The following is a 27,110-nucleotide window of genomic DNA, read 5'->3' as shown; positions in this document are numbered from 1 at the left end:
TGCTTTGTAGCAGCATTATAGTGCAAAAATTACATTCCTATTTTAACAACCTTACAACATTTCTATAAAAATTTTTTAAAAAGTGCACAAAGAAGTAAGGCAGTGCCCTTGGTTCATTGATTATTCAGGAATCTGATGGCAGCGGAGAAGAAGCTGCCCTTGTGCTGCTGAGTGCTCGTCTTTAGGCTCCTGTACCTCCCCCCTCCCCCGATGGTAGCAGAGTGAAGAGGGCATGGCCTGGGTGGTGAGAATATTTGAGGATAGAGGCTGCTTTTTTAAGACACTGCCTCATGTAGATGTCCTCGATGGAGTGAAGTCTGGTGCCTGTGATGCCACTGGCTGAGTTAACAACCCTCTGGGATTTATTCTTGTCCTGAGAACTGGCACTTCCATACCAGACAGTGATGCCACCAGCCAGAATGTTCTCCACAGTACACTTATAGAGGTTTACGAGAGTCTTTGGTGACATAACGAATCTCCTCAGACACCTCACCAAGTATAGCCGCTGATGAGCCTTTGTGAATGCATCAACATGAAGGCTCCAGGACAGATCCTCAGACATGTTGACACCCAGGAATTTGAAGATCTTGAACCTCTCCACTACTGAGCCCTCAATGAGGACTGGGTCATGCTCCCCTGACTTCCTCCTGGTCCACAATCATCTCCTTGGTTTTGTTAATGCTGAGCGCAAAGTTGTTGGAGTGTCAGCACTCAAAAAGCTGATCTATCTCCCTTCCATACGCTTCCTCATTGTTGTCTGCGATTCTTCCGACAACTGTGGTGTCATCGGCAGACTTGTAGATAGCACTGGAATTGTGCCTGGCTGCAGTCATGGGTGTGTAATTTAAAGTTACTTATCAGTAACTGTAAACTGTACTCAAAGAAAGAGGTATGTATACAAAAGTGGGAAATGTAAACAAGTGACTGTGCAATATAGAAAAAAATCCAATAATAATGAGCAACGTGAGTGTCCTGAAACGAGTCTCTGATTGAGAATATTCTTTAGAAGTCTGTTAGTGGGGGAGTAGCAACTGTTCCTGAACCTGATGGTATGTGTCTTGTGGCACCTACACCCTTCCTGATGGTAGCAGCAAGTCAGAGCATGTCCTAGGTGACATGAATCCTTGATGAATGCTGCTGCTCTCCAAAAGCAGTGTTCTATGTAGATGCTCTGGATAGTGGGGAGAATTTTACCTGTGATAAACTGGGCAATTTCCACTACCTTTTTCCAAGGCATCCTGCTCAGAGTTATTGGTGCCCCATACCAGGCACACTTTCCACTACCAATCTGTAGAAGTTTGCCAATGTTTCCAATATCAAACAGAACCTCTGCAAACTCCTGAGGAAGTACAGGCATTGACAAGCTTTCTTCACAATGACATTAGTATGTTGAGACCTAGAAATGTCCTCTGAGATTTTAAAAAAATATCAGGATCAAGGAATTTGTCTGCAATTATTTGCTCTGTACCACTTGCCTGACGATTGCAATGATTCCATGAAACTCTCCCTCCTTTCCAACTCATGATATTTCTGGGGTCTTAACTAGGCCCCCATGGGAAAGATATACATATATCCATATATAACCATATAACAGTTTACAGCGCAGAAACAGGCCATATTGACCCATCAAGTCCGTGCCGGTTCTCTTGAACAACTCCACTAGTTCCCCCTCCCACTCTCCAACCATAACCCTCCAACCCCCTCATATCCACGTACACATCTAACCTTCTCTTAAATGACAGAAAGAACCCTGCTGCAACCATCTCCTCTGGAAGAGCATTCCATTCTGCCATCGCTCTCTGAGTGAAGAAGAATCCTCTAACATTTCTCCTAAAGTTTTGCCCCCTTACCCTTAACTTATGCCCTCTTGTTCCAACCTCCCCTGCCCTCAAGGGAAAGAGTCTACTCATGTTTAGTCCAACTATTCCCTTCATAATTTTAAATACCTCTATCAAATCCCCTCTCAACCATCTATGCTCCAATGAATAAAGTCCCAGTCTCCTTAATCTTTCTCTGTACTCTAGATGTTGTAAGCCAGGTGACATCCTTGTAAATCTTCTCTGCACCCTCTCCACCTTCCTATAATTTGGAGACCAGAACTGAACACAATACTCCAAACCTGGCCTCACCAATGCCTTAAACAGTCGCAGCATCATTTCCCAGCTCCTATAATCTATGCTATAATTTATAAAGGCCAGCATACCATATGCCTTCTTAACCACCCTGTCTACATGGGAATTCACTTTCAAGGAACTCTATACCATAAATCCAAGATGCCTCTGTTCTTCTGCATTCCTCAATGGCCTCCCCTTAACTGTATATGTCCTATTTTGGTTATTTTTTTCCCGAAATGCAGCACCTTGCACTTGTCTCCATTAAATCTGCCATCTTTCAGCCCACTTTTCCAAACAAACCAAATCCTTCTGTAATCCAAGAAAACTTTCCTCAGTATCTAGCACTCCCCCTATTTTCCTATTGTCTGCATATTTGCTTACCCAGTTAACCACCCCCTCATCCAAATCATTAATATAAATGATAAACAACAGGGGACCTAGCACCGATCCCTGAGGCACACTGCTCATCACAGACTTCATCCCGACAGACAGTTGTCCACCATGACTGTCTGCTGTCTCTCTTCCACCTCACTATCTCTCTATTAATCCCTAGTGATTGAACTTTCCTTACTAACCTTACATGTGGAACCTTATCAAAAGCCTTACTAAAATCCAAATAGATTACGTCAACCGCCTTACCTTCATCAACTTTTCTTGTCACCTCTTCATAAAACTCAACAAGATTCGTCAAACATGACTTTACCTTCACAAACCCATGCTGGATGCCCCTGATCAATTCCTGTCTATCCAGATATCTATACATACTATTTCTAAGAATTCCCTCCATAACTTTCCCCACCAGTGAAGTTAAACTTACTAGCATACTAACTGGATTGTCTTTAAAATGTTTAAGCTGCTTAAATGGTCCCCTCCTACTGAGTGCAGGTCAATGACATTTCTCATCAAAAAGAAGCAAATCTCAAGAGAGGTGGGTGGTGCATTTCAACTGTCCTAAATAGACAATCTACAATTCATGTTGAAGACTTAAATCATAACAACTTTCAATAAACATTGTTCTTGCTGAACCCTCAGACTTGGCAAAGTGCAATAATTTGTGCCTCGATTATTATGTGGTATAGCTCCAGGAATAGATGCTATACCAGGTCTTCAAAGAAGGGATCCAAATGTTGATTGAGAAATTAACAATACTACTGCAGGTGTTCTGAAGTAAGGAAAAAACACCTATGACTTCACGTCACCCCAATTACACAGCTACACAAACATAATGGGAACTGTCAAGTGTGAGATAATCACAGTTGAACATCTTTACCCTCAAGTGCTGGTAAAATCCTCACTGGAGGCCTGTTAAACAGGATAATTCACATTGAAAGAAAACCACTTCCAGAAAGCCAATGCAGTTTTCATTAAGGGCATGGAACAGTAAATGCAATCTCTGCAGCAAGGCTACTCCAAAAGTCTCAGGATCAAAACTGCAGCTTGCACACCACCTTGGTTGAGTTAACTAAAGCTTTTGATGCTTTTTGCCATGAGGGCCAGGACAAGACCACAACAAAGTATGGCTACCCCTAAACTTACAGCACAATTGTCTGACAACTTCAAGTTCATATGACAGCCAGAGTAATGGATGACGGAAAATCTTCAGACCCATGTCCAGTCACCACAGGTGTGAATAAAGACTGTGTGCCAGTGCTCACATCTCAGAAAAGGGGACAGGAAATGCATTTATCCTTGAATATAGGACTGTTTGTGCTAAACCAAGGAGGCAGCAAAAACCAAAGTATCAACACAAAAACATAACATATAGGGGCAGACATAGGGCATTCAGCTCGTTGAGACTACTCTGCCATTCTATCATGAGCTGATCCATTCTCCCACTCAGCTCCACTCCCCTGGCTTCTCCTCATTGCCTTTGACACCATATCTATTTAGATACCTATCAATCTTTGCCTTTATACATTTAATGACCTGGAGTCCACAGCATATTCCGAGGTTCACCACTCTCTTGCTAATGAAATTCCTTCACATCTGTTTTAAATGGGTGCCTTTCAATCCTGAAGTTGTTCCCTCGTCCTCGACTCCTCTACCAAAGGGAACTGCCACATCTACTCTATCCAGACCTTTCAACGCTCAAAATGCTTCTATGAGATCTCCCCCAAATTATTCTGAACTCGAAAGAGTACAGTGCAAGAGCTGTCAAATGTTCCTCATATGCTAATTTCTTCAATCCAGGAATCATTCTTGTAAATAATCTCTGAATCCTCTCCAATGCCAACATATTCTTCCTGAAATAAGGACCCCAAAACTGTACCCTGTACTCCAAGTGAGGCCTCACTAGAGTCTTATAAAACCTTAACATCATATCCCTGCTCTTGTATTCTATTCCTCTAGATACGAATGCCAACATTGAGATCACCTTCATTACTGACTCAACCTGGAGGTTAACATTTAGGGAGTCCTTTACGAGGTCTCCCAAGACCCTTTGCATCTTCAAATTTTGAATTCCACTGTCCACTCAAATAATAGTTTGCTCTTTTATTTCTTCTACCAAAGTGCTTAACCATACACTTTCCAACATTTGCCACTTCTTTTCTCCTTCTCCTCATCTATTTATGTCTCTCTGCAGTCTCTCTATTTCCTCATCACGACCTGCTTGCTCCTCCCCACCTAACTCTGTTCCATTTGCAAATTTGGCCACAAAGCCATTTAATCCATAATCCAAATCATTAACATACAACATTAAAAAGTGGTCTCAACACTGACCCATGTGGAACACCACTGGTAATCAGTAGCCAACCAGAATAGGATCCCTTTTTATTCCCACTCTTCTTTCCTGCAGATCAACTAAATCCTCGACTGATGTTAGTATCTTTCACGTAATTCTGTGGGCTCTTATTTTGTGATCCAGCTTCATGTGCTGCACCTTGTCAAAGATCTTTTGAAAATCCAAACATACAACATTCACTGCATGTTCTTTGTCAAGCCTGCTTGTGGTTTCCACAAAAAAAAACTGCAGTAGGTTTGTCAGGTAAGATTTTCCCTTAAGGAAACCATGCTGACTTCAGCCAATCTTGTCATGCACCACCAGGTCTCCATCACTTTATCCTTGAAAAACAGACTCTAACAACTTCCCAACCATCAATATTAGGCCCACAGGTCTATATTTCCTTTCTGCTGGCTCCCTCTCTTTTTAAATAGCAAAGTGATCTTTGCAATTTTCCAGTCCTCTTGAACCATGTTGATTCTCAATTATTTCTATTGCCTCTACAATCTCTATATCTACTTCTTTGAAACCCCAAGGGTGCATTCCACCTGGTCCGGGAAACTTATCCTCCCTTAGACCTTTCAGCTTCCAAGCATCTTCTTTTCAGTGATCATGCCTTCACTCACTTCTCTTCCCTGACACCTTCCAAAGTCCAATATACTGCTAATGTCTCCCACAGTGAAGACTGATGCAAAATACTCATGCAGCTTTTCTGTTTCCAGCATCATTTACTAATGGCCCTATAGTAACTCTTGCCTCTTTTGTTTTGTATCCTTTTTGCTAGCCTACTTTCAACATTCATCTTTTCCTTCCTAATGACCTTCTCAGTTGCCTTCAGTATGCTCTCAAAAGCTTCTGAGTCCTCCATCTTCCCACTATTGTTTGCTTCCTTGTATGCCCTTTCTTTCGCCTTTATTTTGGCTTTAACTTCTCGTTAGCCACAGCTGTCATTTTTCCATTCAAATATTTCATACAACAGAAATCTACAACGTAGTACAGGCCCCTTGGCCCACATTGTTATGCTGACATACTGTCTAAAATTTCTCTATGCATAACCCTCTATTTTTCTCTATTCCATTCTATCTAATAGTCTCTTAAAAGATCCTATTATAGCTGCATCCACCCACATAGCCAACAGCACATTTCATGCACTCACCACTCTCAGTGGGAATAAATTACCTCTTACAAACATCCCCCTTGTAATCACTCCTAATCACAATTAAACAATAGGCTTTTCAACCCTGGGAAAAAGACTTTGGCCATCCACACAATCAATACTTCTCAACATTTCTACACTGCCATCAGGTCACCCCTCATCCCCTCATCCTCTGTTGCTCCAAGGAGAACAATCCAGGTTCACTCAACCTATCCTCATAGGGCCTGCTCACCAATCCAGACAACATAGTTGTAAATCTCCTCTCCACCTTCTCTATAGCATCCACATTCATCCAGTAAAAAGGTGTCCAGAACCGAACACAATATTCTATGTGGGGTCTGTGAGAACTGCTCAAAGGAATGGTGACACAGTTGGCATAGTGGTTAGCACAATGCCTTTACAGCACCAGTGACTGGGACTGTACTCTCTGAAAGGAGCTTGTACATTCTTCCTGTTTCTGCATGAGTTTTCCCTCGGGGCTCTGATTTCCTCCCACTATTTGAAACATATTTGAAACATATGTTAATTGGGCGGTACGGAATAATGGGCCAAAATGCCCTGTTACCGTGCTACATGTCTAAATATAAAATTAAAAAATTTAATTCCTCTTTGCTGATCACTGTGCACTGAATGCCAGTATTTCTGGCAACTTTAGCCTCACAATTAGTACAAAGGAAACAGAAGTCGTGCACCAAGCCGCACCAAACAACCCCTCTACAGAAGTAAACATTTTTGAGAATAGTCAAAAGCATTCAACGGTGGACAAGTTCATAGATCTTGGTAGCACCCTCTCAAGGTCAGTCAACATTGACAGGATAGCAAAAGGCAGCTCTGTTTTTGGAAGGCAGAGAAGTCTGGTAACAAAGCGGTATCAGCCTAAAGACCAATCTGAAGACTTCTTGTGATGTTGTCATGCCTACATTACTATATGCCTTGCAAGACATGGATGGTATACTGTACATCAGACATGCCAGACAGCTTAACCACTCCACATGACCTGTCTATGCTGAATACTTCACATCAAGTGGCAAGACAAGATTCCAGACACACAGATTCTATCCCAGACAAACCTCCCTAGTGTCTACAAGCTGTTGAAAGAATCTCAGATCAGAGCACGACGTATGAGAAGGATGCCTGATAATAGAACTCCAAAGCAGCTATTTCAGGAGAAATGACCAAGGGTAGTCAGCCATGTGATGGACAGAAAAAGAGACTCAAAGATTCAAACATCCCTGAAGAATTTCAATATTGATACACACCACTGGCAGCCACATACCCACATTATAAGTGGTGCTCATTTATACAAGGAGTAATGGCGAAGAGGAACAGAGAATCTTAGAAAAAAAAAAAATCAAAAACCACGGACACTATAGCATCCCTATACCTCTTTCACATGCGAGAAAGGAACTGTTAATCTCAAACTGGTCAAATTAGCCACCATCACAAACATTAGAACACTAAATTCTAGATGACACACCTTACTGGAGAATGAGTGGCAGACAATGAGAACAATGTGCATCTCCTTATATCCCATTAATAATTTCTCATACTTATTCTGTGATCAATGGTCATTTTGTTAGCCCATCTACTTCTAACTCACTCTCTTTGTTTCCCAAAAAAAACCAATTCTGACAGACAGATAAGCCACAATCTTATTGAATAGTGGAACAGGCTTGACAGGCTAGGTGATCTATTCCCATTTCTTATGCTCACGTTATTTTTTTTTTTAAAAAACACTCATTTAATATTTTTAATCATTATTCACTTTATTTTTAATTTTGTCCAATTATCTGACTCAGTCTATTTTCACACAATCATGCTTTTTTTTTCTTTTTAACAATGGATGGGGGTTGGATTCTATCTGTGCTGCGTATTCTGGAACATTCCCTCAAATGTCCGATGTTGCATCTCCACTGACACATCCTGGAAACTAATTTGCCACTTCACTTTAGCTAGGTCTCCTTTCACACCCTCAAAGTCATCCTTGTTCAAGTTAAAATATTAGTCTTGAGCCTATTCTTCTCTCTAGATGAATGCAAAATGTAATCATATGGTGGCCAAGAGGCATATAGTAATGTAGGCATGACAACAAGTCTTTAACTTGGTCTTCAGGCTGGAACCTATCTACATCATCCTTCCATTTTCTGCAAAGGCTACTGGTTCATATTTATTTCTATTTGCACCCTTAATTCACCCATTTTGTTTGTGAACATTGTATTCAGAGCCTTTAGTTTCATCCTTTTATTATTTTTTAAATCTCTCTACAACTCTTAAATTTGTATGTCCTAACCCTTCCTACCATAATCTGTTTATTGTTTCCCACATTAATACCAGCTCCCCCTCCAGCCATGCCTCCATTGTTGGACTAGTTGCTCTATTATTTAGTTTAACATCACCATATTTCTGTAGATCTTCCCAAGAATATATCTAGATTGTGACTGAAAGTTATTTTTGAACCCACTTCAACTACCCTGCTGGCTCCACAGTACAGATCACATTTTACCGAATCAAAAAAATGAAATCTCATTTTATCTCTGGTTCTTTCATCAGCCTTGAATCTGTGTTCATAGGAGGAAACAAAGAAAATATTGGAAACCATAGAAAATATTTTTGTGGAATATCCAAAAAGCAGACGGAATACCATGGACTCACCCACTGAAAGCAAGGAGTAAACTTGTGCTACAGGAAAGCTACCAATACATAATACTGGCACAAGTCACTGAGGGTGATACTGATCTTGAATATGGTGATAACGAAGCAGTGGCTCATTTTACAAAGCCAATTTTTATTTTCCTTCGGAGTGAAAAACTACTGAATCACTATCATTGATATTGCACTATCAATTTTACTCCTGCTAATTTTACAAGAGGGAAGTTGCAGTAATGAGGAATTTTTTTTTAAAAAATCACAAGAAGGCACCTGTAGCTAAGAGTTGCCATAATTAATTGCCTACAATAATAAACAAACAAAAAGGAAAAAAATTCAAACCACGTGATTTCAGTCTCTTAATCTGATCACTAATGTTTTCTATAAATAAACTTAGCTTATGGTGCACAGAGTTTAACATCGCTTGCACCGTGAGCCACGCATTCAACTTCCTCTCTCTGTTTTGGATCCAGAGCTGCAGTTTTGCAGCCTTAAGTATTTGTTACAGGATTGACCCAAAACTTTAGAGTTTAATCAAATACAAACCATTTAGTCAAATTAAGTAACAAAAGTTCTTACAACATGCACTCATACACACACACACACACACACACACACACACACACACACACACACACACACACACACACACACACACACACACACACACACACACACACACACACACACACACACACACACACACACACACACACACACACACACACACACACACACACTAAATAGTTTCAAGTTCCACACTTACCACTAACCCTAGCACCAAGGTTCGCACTCTCTCACCGATTTCTGGTGAAATATCATTGCCAAATTGTTGCAAGGTCGTTAGGAATCTCTTCAGCTTGCTGAGCTGTCGAGCACCACAGGCTGGTGGCAGCTGCTGGTTTGCCAGTGTGGAAGAGGCAGAAGAAGAGGTTCCATTACTGAAGCCATTTGGAGGAGATGGTGCCCCATTCAATGCAGTGGGTGAGTGACTGTTGCCATTTGTTACTGCAAAAAAATAAGAATTAAAAAAAATCATCTTTTGCCTATTGAGAACTAATTATTCCACTCAATAACAACAGAGACACCACATTATAAAAACAATAACCTTTTAAACAATGACAATGAAAATTTCTCCCACCACATGACAAGCAGGCCAATAACAACTGTGTGCTTTGTAGCATGTTTCAGTTAGGTATTCAGAAAAGGTTCCAGTAAAAGAACTCTACTTCCCACATATGCTGCACAGCACTGAATAAACCCAGGCTGAATTCTACTTTGCTTTTACTTGGGAGGATACATTCAGTATGGAAATGTCTGAAAATAGCATTGTCAGTCTAAAGTAAAACAGGTGTACAATTCCAATACTAGGCCAAGTATGAAGGATATATTTATCTAAGCACCTGCCAGAAGAGCTCCAGTGAGATGGCCAGGATTAAAGCATAAAAGGGACTAAAATAAATAAATAGTTACATTCAAACCCAAAATCACATTGGATGTTAATTCAGAGTTTTGGCTTTCAGAAAAACTTATAATATTACTTTGGGAGATACAATAAACTCACACTGGAGCACCTTGCCCTTCATGTAATCTCATGTGATTTTTAAACATAACATAACAATTACAGCACGGAAACAGGCCATTAGACCCTTCTAGTCCGCACCGAAACAAACACCCCTTTCTAGTCCCACCTCCCTGCACGATGCCCATAACCCTCCATCTTCTTCTCATCTCACATCTTTTTCTTTATCTGACTACTAGACTTCCTGTAATTACATACAAAACTAATTGTGTTACACTAATCATGAACTACTTTAACATCATAAACTGACAGCCTGCATTATTTTTTGCACTAGATTACTGAATATTTGTTATCTATATATTTTACAGAATTATTGTTCTTTTTTGAGAGTCACCTATAGTTTTTATTCTCACCAAATACCTGCGCGGCTGCAGCAAATAAGAATTTTGGTATGCATTCATCTATGCACACACTCATTAATATTAAAAATGGACACAAATAATAAAGACCAAAATAAATTTAAAAATAAGGTACATAAATATCAATGTTTCCCATTACATGTTGTTGGCGTGTATGAACTAGTTCGAGGTGCTCCTTGGTTGTTTGGAGGAGGTGGCATTGTTGGAGGTGTCAACCTGGATTGTGTTTTTACATCTGCAGGGGAGTCTGGCATCGTGGAGCGTTTCTCAGTGTGATCTGTCAAAGGCAAAAGAGTATTGTGTTATTCCTTTTATTTCCTCTGGCTCAAGAGATTACCAAATATTTTCACGCATGTCACCCCTCTCCTAATAAAATATTGCAGCCAAAACAGTAAATTCACCTTTGATAAATATGCAAAAAAGGAACCACAGCACCAATTATGTCAACTCATTATTAATATGGAATATTTGCTTCTCTGTTCCCAGCTTAGAGATATACAAATACATTTTTTAAAGTTTATGTCCCACAAAATATCTTGTACTGTAAGAAGGGTCCTTCTATGAGCAGACTGACTAGTTATCTCTAGCATTCATACAGCCATGTAAAGAGACAGTTAATGAGTTGATAGTTAAATGAAAAGATCAATTATATTTCCTTACATAAAATGTTATTCCATTTAAATTGTTCAGTATCAAATATGACCAAAAGAAAAATAAATTTAAAAACTCTTAAGGAACATGATTGACCTACGTTGAACAAAATACAACGTTCCTGTGGTGACATCCATTAATTTTGCATTCTTTTGACAGAGAGGGCGCTATGTGTTAACTAAAAGGATAAGCTGCAGTTTTGAAACTTTGAGCTCATGAGAATTAAAGAAGGTACATAAAGCATTGGAGTTTCAAAGTTTTGCTACTACAGATTGCAAACACACCATGTATTTTTTTTTAAACTGAACTACAGTCTGCAAAATGTCATACAAGTATATTCAGTATGTATTGTAGATAAATGTTTCATTTAGCCCTCAGCTATATTAAACAATAAACTATCATTCTTGAACAGTATTAACATCAACCACTTCAATTCATTGCACATTTTAACTTCTTTTACTGCTTGCTTCCTATGTTTTTTTAAAAAAATCAGTTTGATAATTAATTTCATTTCTGCTTCAGATCAACTCACTCCACCCCCCCCCCCCAACTTTTCCATACATTTTCGTACCTTTATTTTCTTCTATTGATATCTTTTTTTCACTTTGACCTCGTCTGTGATTTCCTCATTTCCAGAACTAATGCACTCATTTTATTTTGGTTTAATATGAAGGTTGTGAGAGAGATGGAACCCATCTGTGCCAAAATGGGAAAACAGCCAAAGATCCAGGTTTTAAATGGGTCCAAATAAAGATTGAGTCTATGATCAGGACCCATTATAGAATGTATTATATTCACAATATATTTTAATCTATGATATCCATCACCACTTGCATATAAATTACATACCTTACCTGTAGATAAATTGAATCTCTGAACCACAAGTCAACAAAAAACTTTCATAAAACAGAGCGCCTTTTTCTGTCTTGCAGGACAGCACATAGTTAATTAAGGTTAAATAGGAATTCGCCTTCATTCAGACAATTACTTTAAAATTTTATTTGATTTTTGTTTATGTCAACAATTAATTGGTTACATGCCATCAAATTATTAGAAGCTAAGCAAAGTTTAAAAGAGAGCATTTATCAGATATTCATCAATACACATTAGGAGGTATATCATGTTGATTTAAAGATCAATTTTACCCAAAAATACTTTGAGAAAACAATCCACTCTGGTTTTGAGAAAAAAAAGATTGTTCCACCCCCCACCCCCACCACCACCAAAAAGCTATAATTTTTCATAAAATTATGTATGTGAATCAAAAATAAATGAAATGGTCTCACACTCATCACTTATTTACTCATAGTTTCAGAATATTCAGGAGACCATGAATTAAATTTGTATTTGAAACCCAGTCATCTTCCAACAGTGCATCTCGTAAATTCATTCACCTTACCACCGCAAGTGTTCGGAGTCACATGGAATAAATATTTTTCAATTTCTAAGCCCAAAAATAACAACCACATGTTACTCTAGACAGAGCAGTGAATTCAGTCTCTCTTGAATAAAAGGGAAATATTCCTGACATGCTGAGGTAGTGAGCTTGCCAGGGCTGGTAGGAAGATAACAGTGGGAACTGCAAGCCCATCTGGTTTTCATTCTGCTAACACTCAAGCTGCACTGCTAAAAAAGACTGTCCAGATAACCAGTTCCAAAACACAAGGGAGTAAAGCCTGTAGAATTACGGTAATCTTTTACTTATACAAGAGCTGGATGTCCCTTATGCTTAAATATCACAGCATTCTACAAGTACTGAAGAAAAACTGTAATTATAAGTCTGAAATCATGTTACTTCTGTGTATCTCGACACTTTAGCACACACAATTAGTCTTAATACAGAACTTCCTTATGAAATCTTGAAAGCTATCCAAAATAGTCACCCAAGCATCTCCATCTGCAGCACAGCTCTGCTGAGGATTAAAACTGCCTCCCCAACCCAGCAGACACATGCTTCTACTGTACTGATAGGTTGGTGTCAGCCAGAAGATTTCATGTACAGCCAACCTGCCTTGGATCAGATAGAGTCAGAGCCGAAAGGTCCTCCAAATTAGATGTAATGCCACCATCTGCAACTCATTTAGTGCAATCAATTCATGATGGAGATAATGTGGAAGTAATGGGCCAGTCCTAATCCATATAGGGAAAAAAAAGCAAGCTCTTAGTCAAGTTAGTAACTTGATGTAAACTTAGAAAACATGGTTCAAGTCTTTGTAAATCAGTTCCATTCATTCCAGGTAGCACAATCACATTTAATGAGGCCATTCTTTAAACAAGCAATGCTGCAATAAAAACTCACAGAAAGGATTAAAAAAAAACAAAATTACAGGATGGTTCTGCAAGAATACTTTATTTCTAATTTAAAACCATAATTATGAGAAATAATTTATCGCTCTTTCTCCAGAAACTGAAACAAATGTAATTGAAATTATATTATTATTTTATTTAAAGAAAGAATTAACTTGCTATAATACAATTTTCAAATTAAATGCTTTGTTAACAAGTCAAAAGGTTTGAGAGAAAAAAGATGAAATCACTCATTCTAAAATGGTAAATTTATATTTGAGTTGGTTAAACACAGCAGAAGACATGTAAATCATGTTTGTTGCAGCTTTTAAAATATCATTCATCTTCACAGATGAATGTGTGCTAAATTCCTTTATCCTAATGGTCTCCAATATGTGAAATCCTCAATGACCAACACAAATTGGAGCAAATGGAATTACTTCACTACATGGAGGCTATATTAATTATTCAACCTGCTTTTAACAAGGTGCTCTTTCATAAAAGAGGTTGACTTAGTGGGGTTGGGTTTCCAGCGATTATACCTGCTCAAGTGCATAAAGTAACGTGTGCATCATATCTCCAAGTGTAGGTATTTACAGTTTTTGAGTGACATGTTGAAACATTCAAGAAATCTCACAAACATTTGCTGAAATATTTCAGATCACCCAACATCAGTCCTACAGATTTAACAGGCTAGTGGCCGACTTCTGCAAAACAACAGTATATAACAATTACAAAGCAGCTCCCTTAAATGAACATTAACATTTAGAAATGTTATCACCTACCAAGGGGAATAAATGGAAATGTTCGCTAATGCAACTGAAGCTTACGTTGAAATTTAAAGCCAACATGTCAGGTTATGCCCAAATGCTATAAACTATGATTACTTCTGGGCCTCCTCTCTAAACGATTGGGTGAAAACCTTGCTGTGAGCCAAAAAGCTTGGGATGATGGCTCTGTAACCAATGCTGAAAATGTCTGCACTTGTGACCCATCCCCTTAATTCATGCTGTTTGATAGTAATTATCTTTGTAATTAGAGGCTGGATAGGAGAATTGGTTTATGATTCTAATAAAGCACGATTACAATCCAACTTGTGTGTTTACATAAATAAGCAGATCCACGACTACAGCAGCTACATAGGGTGCATGTCTCTTGTGGTGTGTTTAAAAAAAATCTTGTCCTGTAGAACACAGGTGGAACCTACAAGACACGATCATCAAGATTCAAAGGCAGTCTTGGGAAGGCGAGCTCACTTGGTATGCAGGGGATGGTTTCTTGCCTTGAATACATGATGAACTTGCAGTACACTAATATGCCATGCAATCACAAGCACCAGATGGAACAGTATGCCGTACATGTCCCATCAAACCTCTGCTTGTCAAGAAGATGTATTAGTGTCCCTGTACTGTTTTTTTTCTGCATTTCCCCCCCCCTCCCCCTCATCCCCTTAGATTTTCACATTTCTTAGCATTCAGTTTCTCGATCCCCGAAGTACATATCCCGAGGGCTGTCTCATCTGTACTAGGTGGTTCCAAACGCAGTGTTATTCCATTAGATTAAATAAGGTGAGGGCTAAGGGACTTCAGCAGGCTATCTGTACCATGCCTGTGGGACAGCTACCAATTGCTGAAGCACAAAAGCTTGCTCAGATATTGTTTTAAAGACAAGGTCAAAGGCCTTTTAATTTAATTCCAGAATTAAAAAACAAAAGGTGGCAGAATTCATTTTCCAAGCCCATTTTGCTAAAATGTATTCCCTACAATAAAATTCCATGCTTTATTTTAAGGAAATTCGGAGGGATTCAGCCATTACAGTACAGAAATATGGCCCCATATTTCATTACACTGCACTTTGCATTAATCAAGCTGGATTTTACAGTTCAGAAGCAACATTCAGTCCATTAACCCATTGATTTACAATTTTAGGCAGCCTTATTGCAAGTATATTTGTTTGTCCTGGAATAATTACGTAAAGCTAAATAAGACCAGCTTTGTTTAACATAAAGTAAAATCGCTCAAAACACAGGATTTAGGCACAAAGCAAATGAATGTGCAAAGAACTGCATGCAAAAAAATATACACAAGACATAACATTCCTTAAATAGTTCTTAGAATTTGCTTGGATCATCCAAAACTAGATGTTAAATACTGAAAACTCTCTGCTCATGGTTGGATGCTGCTGCCCAAGGATGCCATATGCAACCCCCCCCCACCCCTCCCCACCCCCCGTGACTCTAGTGGTGGGCCACTCTTTAGGGTGCTGATGATAAAAAGCTGCTGGAGCGTACGGGGTCTCTGTGACCACAATCTGAAAATCATTTGGTTCATTGGATTAGTCAGCTCTCTATAAACAAAAAAGTTAATGCTTTATTTTGTGTTTCGGGTGACTGGTATTATTCAAGCACTTTGTTTTAGAAACCTTGAAAAGCCTACCTTCAACTCACAAGGGAGAACTTGATTCAACCAGTAAACTCTCAAATTAAACCTCAACTAATTTTTTTTTGTGGAAGCATTCACATAGAAATAATCAAAAAATCTGTTCTTCATCAAAAACTTGGACAGCCCTCCAAGAAAAAAGATTGGCACCTTGTTGACAATATTTCTACTGCTTATTCACATTGGTTAAAACATAGCAAGTACTTGGAATTCTCCATAACTTTAAATGTATATTTGCATTCTACAAAAAGTATTTATTGAAAGTATAACATCGTGTTCACTTGAAGAATTTCTAACTGTATCATAGAAATCTGCGTTAAAATAATGTTTCTTCTGCAAATAAAATGCAGGTAAGTCTCATACTCATTTAAAAAAATGGACTGGCGGCAGAATGGCTGTTTATTTCTACTGGGACTAGCTCAATGCTGTCTGCAAGTGTTTTGAAAATATCACATGACATAGCCATGTGTTAAAAATTACAGCCAGTTAAGTTCTCTGCTAAGAAAAATATGTGGACAATTTATGAAATGCGCCCCAGGATGGAGATGTCCTAAGTAGAACCAGATTTCGAAAACAGAACTGATTTTTGAAATATAAAGAAAAAGAGCTGTGGCCACATCTGGACAGCAGAAGTTAAGAGGGTGGTCTGACCTAATGCCAGGCCATTTCTAATAGAACAGTATCATTTTGTACTACAATGACCATGATCACTGATGGTCTTTCACGGAAATGACCCTGAGCAATGCCAGATGCATTAAGGGTGCAGTATTTATAAGCCTGCATCTGTTCTTTCGAAGTACTGTACAGAGTTCACAAGATTTGCTTTGTGAAACTGTACACTATAGTAGCCTCCTTCATAACACTCCCCTATAAACAACAGCCTGACCAGCCATGGTTTACTACATGGATATTCATGGACAAACCACATCTAAAAGTACATTTTTATTCATTATGTATTTAGATACATGTTGGCAATTTACACAAGAATAATTTAAAGACTAAAGATGCATAGTTTTTTTTAAACACTAATGAAAATCTTACCCAATTTTTCCTTTAGTGTTGGAAGAAACACAAGCATGATAGAATGACATAACTAAATGGAAACTATTAAAGAAATAAAAAGGCACTATGCAAGATACTTTTTATTTTATTTAAATTATTAGGCTATCCACTTTGCCCTATTTGCTGTAACTGTATTTTTATTAGCCAAATCTCAATTTTTTTTTAAAATGTTCTGCAGCACTGATAATGCTGACCAGATTTTGATTTAAGAGTGAGATTTTGAAAACAGACCTTATCAGAATATTGTTAAAAATGCTGATATCGAATCATGGCATCCAGTATACATGTTTATTATTCTAAATATCACTTTAAATAAAGCATAAAAATGAACTCTATCATCCCAAATAATCAAGAACAATAGCTCTCATCATATCTGTTCATATTAGAGCTGGAAACAGTTAAAGTTATAACATATTCTTAACCACCTCAACTTTAGAAAATACTCCAAAGATATGAAAAGATATTTTCAAATTAGAAATTGTACAGTTAAAGTTTATGGAATGAATTATACGGTTTTGTTCTAACAATAGCTGCTGTCACATGTAGATTATTCTCATTGAGATTGGAACGTAATGACGTGGGGGAAGTTTGTGAAGACCATCTCAACATATTATCGTACAAATGGATATAAAAAAGTCAAGTATCAGATATGCTCGAGAAGATTAAATCCCACACATGCTGTGGTTGCACACATCTGTTATTTGCAGATTATGTGCATTACAAGGACTGACAGTACAACACAGCAGACCAGCTTTCACATATCACTGTGAAAACAATACAGTGCACAGCATCTACTCAGGGGTATACACCGTAGCCTGAAATCTATTAACATAAATGTGTTGGAAACGAGCAGCATTCTGTGCAATGGCATGAGATTTAATAGTTCAATACGATGGTCAGAAATGTTCTGCATCCCCTCAAGAAAAATATTCTTCAACAACTGGCAATAGCTACACATAACAGAACAGACAAGCAGATAGTTTCAAAACACCATCTGTGAAGTGTACTTTCCTTTAAACAGCAGCCACTTCTGGACTTCTAACCAAATAAGCTGTAAACAAACAGCTGTGCACTTTCAGTTTCGCGGGATACATATTTTATCTTAAGACAATATAACACCATCAGCCACATGGCTTAACAATTCACACACAACATATAGCTAATAAAATGTGACACTCTAAACATCGAGACCATAAATGGTTCTAGTTTCCCTTCTGGGTTGATAATTTTCTAAAGCAAATATTCTGTTAGCATTATTCTTGGTTAGTGAATAGGTCACTTCCACACCACTCACCTGGCATTGGTGAATGAGCTATGCACCTTTGCTCCCTTCTTAAAATAAATAAATAAAACACAGGACTGAAATCAGAAGACCAGACCTACTCTCCCCCTGCTCTGGAATGATCAGAGAAAACTGACAGCCGTAAGGGTGGCTGCAGCACCCTACCTAGAGGCAGGAGACTGGGTGCGTGCTTTTGCCAGGCACAGACAGATGGAGAGCTGACACTCCGAATTGTAGTTGGAGCAGAAATGTGAATGATGGCAGGAGCACATGTGGCCTTGCACCAAGCCTACTCTCTTCAGGCAGAACAATGACATGGATGTATGCACAAATTATCTCTGCCCGAGACTCTCATCCGATTTCTTTTACTGTATCTTTCTTACCAGGTCCAGCACAGGGAAGGGCAGGGAAGACGTCCGCCACAGGGGTATTTTCTTCTGAAGACCTCAGATAAGCAGTTTTGCTCTCTAAAAAAAAAATTGGAAATATAAATCTTTGATTTGTTTGTCCTCACTCCTTATAATCCTTCCACTACGATGCTTGTAGGATTCCTTCTGCCTTCTTTTACAGCATATGATTCACATGTGTCTGAATGTAGATTCCACCAGCATTCAGCCTCTGACAATGCAAATGCATATTTTCCCTGTAGCCGCCTTAAACCGCTGATGAAATCCATGTGGGAACACAGGAAAAACTGACCTTTTTTTGAGAGCGATGAATATGCTCTGTTCACATATGGATCAATCTATGGCTCTCTGACAACCGATGTCAGTTAACAAACACTTACAACAGAGCTGCAGCCAATAAGCTGTTTCCTAATGCAATGCAGCTCTTTAAGGGGGGGAAACCCAGTATAGTCAGGAGCACCTCAAAGGGTTATGAAGAGCAATAATTGTTAGCTCTACTCTAACAAACACCAGCTATCGGAGGATTACACAATAAGCATTTTTAATTTTTTTTTGTCTTTCTTCTTGAAATGCCTCTCTTCTAAATGCCAGGTCCATGTCCTGAACACAGTAATTGTGGCTTCAAATTGATCCCACATTAACATGAACCAATTCCTTAGGGATTCTCACCTAGTGGTTTATCAGTGAAAGGAATGACAAGACAAGAATGCTTATGCATTGGATACTCACTCCTCTGGTGTTTTCTGGAACCGTCAGCTGCATCAGGCCTTTATCTGTAGGTTATTTAATTACAGGAAGGTGCCACACATGTGGCAGCTTCCCCCACTTTAGTTTAATCCAAGCGGCTGTAATTTGCAATCAGTGCGATTCAGTGCACTTTAACTACTCTTGATATTATAGTAAGAAAATCATCATCTGCTGTCAGAAATCTGTGCATAAATTTATCAGAACCCCCCCCCCCAAAAAAAAATCAGTCTTAAATAATAACAATGTCAAACCAAGTGATCGGGTTTGTGTACTTTATGTCAAGGAAATACCAATGATCACAAGAAAGTCTGCAGCATACATGGATTCAGTTGCAATCTGAAAGTTTAGTATATTTTTCGTACTTTGCATTTATTTTTCAGCATTTATTTCAAATAAGGAAAGCCAAAAGTATTGCCACTGATTGAGAAATTTTTACCCTGCATTCCATCCATGTGACAATTAAGCAATAACAAAAACATCAAACACCAGCAGAAAAATCAAATTACTAAAATGACTTAAACAGTTTTTAATTTAAAATGTCAAGCGGCAATTATCACAAAAAGAAGGTAATTGGACAGAAACACATTAAGCAAACATAGAAATTGAAAGAAAAAGATAAAGGTTTTAACAACTATTATTTTAATAGAATTTCTCTCTCAGCATTAAGAAACTAAATGTACATTAAGTTCAGCATCAACATATTATCAGCATCAAGATCTTTCCACCAATTTCCCTATCTGTTTGTTAATTATAAATTGCCAACATACATACAACGCACTGAACACAGTAGGTATTAAGTGAGTTAATTCAAAAGAACTGAAACCTCATTGAAAGCAATACTCCCAACCAAATAGCTTTTTTTTTACCCCATCTGCTCCCACTTCTTGTTAGGCTTTCATAGAGGAATTAATAGTTTCATATATTCAAACCACCAAATAAAAGGACTCATTTAAGTTAGGCTGCATTAACAAAAGAGAAAAGAGAATAATAATAAAAAGGCAAAATGAATTCAAATAAAGCATTTTACTCTGAAAGTTTTGCTTTAACAAAGTTCAATGAAGTTGTTTCTGACTTTTGTGCAAGACTTGATAAACTGAATAACATAGCACTCAATGATCAGCCAAATGATCAATTGATGAATGGTTATTAAGATCCCCTCATCTTATGGTAGGTCTTTCTACAAAATGCCACACCAGCTTGGAGGGCGGACTCACCAATGTACAAATTTCCCCGCTTGCTTGTTTCCCTTTCATTCTCGGACCACTGGCCATCAATTGGGCTGACATATTAGAAAATAATCTTTTATGGCCAAATGGTAGTGAACAGAAATGGAGGCATTAGCGTGCTTTGAAATTCAAATCTCCCATTTTTGACTCGAAAGGGTCTGATTTTCCACACAGCTGGAAGCTATTAGTGTTTTCTTAAAGCCTCCTGCTGGCAGGGCTGACCCACCCATGTGAAATCTGTCAGGGAGGGACAACGCTTGCACTTCTTCATAAACAGGCCAAGAGAGTTCACTTTCCTGTGCTTATACAGTACCACAGCTGAAGTGTTTCTCTACGACCTCTATCATTTCACTTCTTCTCCCCACCCTCCCTCCCCTCAGCCCTTTATTATCTGACTGATGACAAGTTGGCCCTGTTGAAATGCAAGGGTGAAAGCTTATGCTTCAATTAACTTTCTTTCCTCTGCACTGGACACAAAAAAAATAAGACTTAGTATATTGGTTACCATCTGGACCTCTCTCTGAAAGTTATCCACCCCCCCACCACCATTCTCCAGGCAAAATGTCAAGGCTTTTCCTCGTTCTCGTTAATTTGTTTGTTGTGAATTAAGTTCACATTTTATAGTTGTTTACAATTGTCCGAGATTGCTGTTTATGCATCTCTATGGTATGAAAGTTTTCTGCAACTTATAAAAATACAAATTTTACAATGTCCTTTCTCTCTAAATGTATATTTACTCGAAGGACTAAAGATTTTGCAAGGACCACTTCACTGCAGGTATAAAAATGTTCATTGATTAAACACCAGTTAAATGTTCACAGAGATACAAAGATTGTAAATCACATATCAAGTGCCTATTATTAAATAAAAGAAAATGATTTCTGTGATGTTTTGAACAATATTTAAAAAAAAGAAACAAGAGAAACATTGCAAACAGACGGCCAAACCCAATACCAGCAAGATAACCCACTAGGTGGAGCTGGTCATACAGCAGAGTGAATGAAGGGAAGGTTGATATCAGCTGTTCAGAGTGCGAGAGAATTGGTCACAAAACTACCAGGAGGCTCATTATCTCCAAAACATTTCTGTTTTTTTCAAAAGCAGGTAACCATAGATTCTACTTAGTTCAATGTCAATGCACGTTGAAAATGTTTATACTGATCAAATCAACGTGAATACGTACATATTTAGCAATTTCGTTTTTTTTAAATGACAAACGGCATATTTACAACAATGCTTTTCTTCATTGTTTCAGACTAATGTTTATCTTGCATCTTGCTTTCGGTTGAGTTTCTGCAATATCTACTTTGATTAACCAACAATTAACTCAGATTTTACATGGTTTTCCTTTTAAATGTTGACATAAGTGCTGAGGATGGTGTAAATTATAACCTCGGATTCAAGTAGGAACAGAAGGAGCAAAGAGCCAATTTCTTTGTCCACGACAACAGGCATCTGTCAGTGCTTAAGGGGCCGGGAGAGAGCAGTGCTGGCAGGAACCCGGATTCCTGACCAAACCCTCTTTAACACAATGAATCTGAATGAAAGGAACCTAGGCTCAGCAGAGATAGCATGCTGTCAGGAACCAGCCTTGACGTTTGTGAACAGACAGGACTGGCTTGCAGGATGTCAGAGCAACAAACTGTGGCTCAAGATACAGAATTTTCACACAGTTGCCACTGGATGTTTTGCTCCTCAGGTTGTTAAACACGGAAGCAGGAATGCCGTGTATGACCCATTCTACGGCTCCACACAACTGTGTTCTGCTTCCGCTCCAACTTGCCAGAGCATCAACAGAAAACAGTATTTTTTTTACTGAACCACCCATACAGTTTAGCTTTGAATATACACAAAATACACAAAAAAAAAATTTTAATTTAAAGGGTTACCATATTCTTCAAGGTTAAGGTATTGTACAACATCTGTTTATTCTAAAAGTAAACATGATATAAAGACCAGCTTCTTAAACCCATCTGGTAAGTCATGTATTCTGCTGTCAAAAATATTGTTTTTTCCTTCAAAATATTCATAAATCAGATACATGTGATAGGGTTTATAAAGCTTTAGCAGCTTTTACAAAGAAAGCTTAAATCTTAGAAAGCTTGTCAAAGGACTTTACCATGGCCTTTGAAAAGATCCCGCATGGGAGGCTGGTCCAAAAGGTTTGATACTGTATATGGTATCCAAAATTGGATACAAAATTGGTTTGATGGTAGATGTTAGAGGATGCTAATGGAGGGTGTTATTCAGATTGGAGGCCCAAGACCACTGGTGTGCCACAGGGAGCTGGGTCAACTATTTTCATTTATATTAATGATTTGGATGGGAATGTAGTTGGCAGGTTGACTAAATTTTTTTCTTTTGATTGTGAGTGACACCAAAATCAGTGATATAGTGGACAGCGAAGAAGGCTATCTAAGATTACAATAAAATCTAGATCAACGGTGGGGGTGGGGGGGGGGGGGGAGAAAAAAATTCGGCCTAGCAATGTCAGATGGAATCCATCTTGGACAGGGGAAATTTAAACCAGGCAGGGCATACATTGTAAATGGCAGGGCCCTAGAGAGTGCTGTAACACAGAGTGCACAGATCCCTGAAAGTGGTGACACAGGTAAACAAGTGAACAAAGTGTTTGGGATGGTTACCTTGATTAGTCAGGGTACTGAGTATAAGAGTTGGGATGTCATGTGACAACTGTACAAGATGTTGATGTGACCACTTCTGAGAGTATTGCATGCAGTTCTGGTCACCCAGCTACAGGAAGGATATCATTAAGCTGGAAAGGGTGCAGGAAAGATTCACAAGGATGTGAGTAGGTTTGGAAGGCTTAAATTACAAGAGACGGGTTCGGTTGGTGCATTCTTCACTGGAATGCAAGAAACTGAAGGGTGACATTACATAAAATCATGAGGGGCACAGAAAAGGTGAATGGTCACAGACTTTTTCTCAGGGTACAGGAGTCTAAAACTAGAGGCCATAGATTGACAAGCTCTCAGAGGAAGTGAGAGAAGCAAAAACAATTACAGCATTTAAATGACATATAGAAATTCTCATGGATAGGAAAGGTTCATAGGACAGACACAGACAAATGAGATGAGCTCAGGTACGCAACTTGGCTGGCATGGATAAGTTGGGCCAAAGGGCCTGTTTCTGTACTGTTTAACTCTGACTCTATAATTCTGAGTCATTAATTAAAGTTCACAAACATGATGATAAAAATATTTTCAGAATGCACTCAATAACTTCAACAATACAACCAAGGATCTTATACAGAACAATCCCTGATATCTGAATTCAAGCAACCAGTAAAAAAAATTGCAAAAAATAACTGGGTAAAAAATACAGAAGTTTAAAACTGGCATGCCTCACTGCTAGTTCTCCAATCATGCAACATGCAATCTGAAGCAACCGGGAAATTCACTTATCTGGCATCTACCAATCCCTGGAGGTACTGGATACCAGAGATTTTACTGTATATAAAAAAACCAATGTAATATCATAAACCACAGGAAAACAAATATATTGTGTCAAAAAAATGATACATTTTATAAGGTTGGTTGCTGTTAATAATGTGAAATTGAACCAGGAAAAGGTCTTAAAAGATACACCTCATGAGAAGGACAGAGACATTATCATGTATGTTTAATAAATAGTTTACAGCTTAAAGTATTCAGATGTTTTATTTCTGGATGAGAGAAATAAAGAGCAGAAGGGTAGATTTGCTGAGGATATTAAAGGACAAGGAATCGTACTTTTCAGAAACTAGTCTGACAAATAAAGTAATTAGATTAGAAGACTTAAGTTACATTTAACCATGCTATTCTGAATATTAATAAAGTTCACCATTCTTCAGTAGTGTGCTTTAACTAATATCACAGTTAAAGAATCAGACATAAATTGTTTATTGTCACTTGTTCAGAGATGCAGTGAACGCTTTGGTTTTGTGTGACATACTGTATAGGCAGCTCATAAAATGTGGCAACTCTCCAAAACCATTTTGGATCCACGAAAAAGTTCAGAGCAAGCAATAACAAGATTAATCATGGCAATGGTAGCATTTAACTTTAACATTAGCAAATGCAAATTTTCTCTTCTCCATGAGATTGGATTAATTCCAAAAATGCCTGATAGATGCATTCTAATCTTCTGAAAGAACTAACGTCTATTCATGACCAAATAGATTTCCAAACTTCAAAACCTTTCTTTAAATATAACTATTCTCAGTGTAGTCAATGAATCAATTTGTGTGGATGGTGTAAACAGATAGGACCCAACAGAGGGTTAAAAATTTGAAAGAATTATAAATTCTGCATTCCTTTGGACTGTACAATGGCTTGAGCAGATTTACCAAAGGCTGCAGTCAATAAAATAAAAAGTACAAATATGTAACTCCAATGCAATGCAATGTAATGTACTGTATCAATCTTTCCTACTGCCTCTGCTCCATCACTGATCAAAATAGTTATGGCAGATCAGTGTGACAGAGTGACCAAATCTATTCAAAATATTTCCCTGTGGAAAATTACAGGCAAAGTCACAGACAGGTAAGATAAGTCTTGAAATAATGCAAGTTAGTTTGTAAACAATGCTTTAATAGATCTGTCCCTCTATTAAGATGCAAAATAGAAAGCATCAGGAATTAACACGTAAAAATTATTTACATCTGTTTTGCTGGAGGGTGCAAAGATCAAGATCCCTGATTCTAGCAAACCGAAAGAGGGCAGAAAGAGTATGGATTGTTAACTCAGGGGAGCTTAAAATTAGGAACCAAACACAATCTGCTGGAGAAATTCAGTGGCTCAGGCAGCTTTGGAGGGAGAAGAATAGTCAACGTTAAACTGAAACTCTTCGTCAGGATTAAAGCAGAGCTGAGAGAGTTGAGGGAAGGGCACAACACAGGATAGGAGAACCAAGCAGAGGTGAAACATTTTGGACAGGCAGAGGACTGGCAGATCCCAGGCAAAGGATAGTGCAGTGTGGGGGCCCTACTTCCAACCCTCCCAGCCTATCCTGTTTACACTAGCTTACTATCTTTTCTCAGTCCTGATGAAGTGCTTTGACTTGAAACATCGACCATTCCTTTTCTCCCACAGTTGCCGTGTGACCTGCTGAATTCCTTCAGCAGATTGTGGTTGTCTTTGGATTCCAGCATCTGCAGTCTCCTGTGTGTCTCTAAACTGAGAATATGAGGCAGAAACCCAAATCCCGGAACAAGGCACTGTGAGATGATTCCGAAGTGAATCTATCTCCGCAAATGATTTTAATGGTTGTATCCTTCTTAATTCCACAGAATTTTCACCAGCAAAAAACTGTCAGGCAGTTCCTTTGAAACATTCAGATAGACCAGAGAACTGTAAAGAACTCCAGGGAGATGAACCATCCAACTGGACCTCTTCCATTATTTTTGACAAAGCACCCTACATTTCTTTAATGATATTCACATGAATTGCTCTACTAGACAATTAAAGAGCCTAAATTTTGTGTCTAAATATTTAACATGCAGACATGGCTTTATTGTTCTTTAAATCTTGGTTCACTGAGTTTTTAATCTCCAAAAAGCTGTTTGACAGTAGGTCTGGGCAAGGTTACGGAGCTGTTGAGAGCAAATTGTGTGCACATAAGTTGCAGGCACACATGTGCACACATTTTCCACAAGATGCTTCAAAATACTTCAAAAATATAGTTTATTGACAAAAATCAATAAGACCTAAAGTGTAGGTTCCTGAGGACTGTTGATGCTAATACCAACTTCCCATTTATGTATCTGTGGTCTGTGTCCTTGAACATTCTTACTTTTCAATTATGTATCTAACATGCTTATAAATACTGTTGCAAGTCCCTGTCTCATCAGCAATTAAGTATTTTAATTTATACACTCAAAGAAAAATATCCTTTCAACATTCCTTTAATTATTTGAATAATCCTAAATTTGTGTCAATCATTTGATAAGAATCAACTTTATTTTTCTATGAAAACACAGTTTATTTGATTGGAAGTAAACTTATTTTTGAGAATGCTATTAAGGCTAATTTATGGTTGCAGAATGGGCACTGTATATTAAAAAGAAACTGCAGAAGAAGCCTGGTATTATTCACAGCAGCATCTGCTTTTATTTTGCTGCTCATTGTTTTGTTAATTTTTAGGAAGCAAGAAGTTCATATCCAGGAATTTGAGATAAGAGCTCCTGGGAGACAATGCCCCAAGTCAGAAATACCAGCTTGAAGATACCATGTCACCTTTTGGCTTCTAATCAAATGAAAGTTCCTTTCTCTATTTCACTGGCCTTCCTATTCTACTTGATAAATTCCAATTGTTTTGCTGGTTAGGCCAGACTTGTTTCTGTCAGTTCTCGCCTAATTTCCTTTGTCTTTTTCAAGCTAGATGACTTTGGCCTCTAGCTTGGTTATCAATCTTTAGCCTGACAAAAGACTA

At 38.3% G+C, this 27,110-nt stretch overlaps 1 protein-coding gene across 8 annotated transcripts in view; it reads right to left on the bottom strand.

Moving 5' to 3' along the window:
- runx1t1 (RUNX1 partner transcriptional co-repressor 1) overlaps positions 1 to 27,110 on the bottom strand; it is a 112,755-nt gene that overhangs the window by 72,447 nt on the left and 13,198 nt on the right. For 4 of the 8 annotated variants that reach the window (XR_011352419.1, XR_011352418.1, XM_069921924.1 and 1 more), the window contains exons 2-4: positions 18,682 to 18,765; positions 10,719 to 10,856; positions 9,405 to 9,646 (exon numbers count right to left, since the gene is read on the bottom strand). Coding sequence is in view for 6 of the 8 variants with exons in the window: in XM_069921924.1 (XP_069778025.1) it covers positions 9,405 to 9,646; positions 10,719 to 10,856; positions 18,682 to 18,765 (464 nt within the window). In the remaining 2 variants the exon portion in view is untranslated. Of the gene's footprint in view, positions 1 to 9,404; positions 9,647 to 10,718; positions 10,857 to 11,801; positions 11,927 to 18,681; positions 18,766 to 27,110 lie in introns of all 8 variants that reach the window. The other 4 variants (XM_069921929.1, XM_069921925.1, XM_069921928.1 and 1 more) reach the window with 2 other exon arrangements.

This window comes from Narcine bancroftii, chromosome 2, assembly GCF_036971445.1.
Source record: "Narcine bancroftii isolate sNarBan1 chromosome 2, sNarBan1.hap1, whole genome shotgun sequence".
Classification (NCBI taxonomy): Eukaryota; Metazoa; Chordata; class Chondrichthyes; order Torpediniformes; family Narcinidae; genus Narcine; species Narcine bancroftii.
Note: the sequence above shows the minus strand (reverse complement) of the source record. Positions and strands in the feature narration are given on the sequence as shown.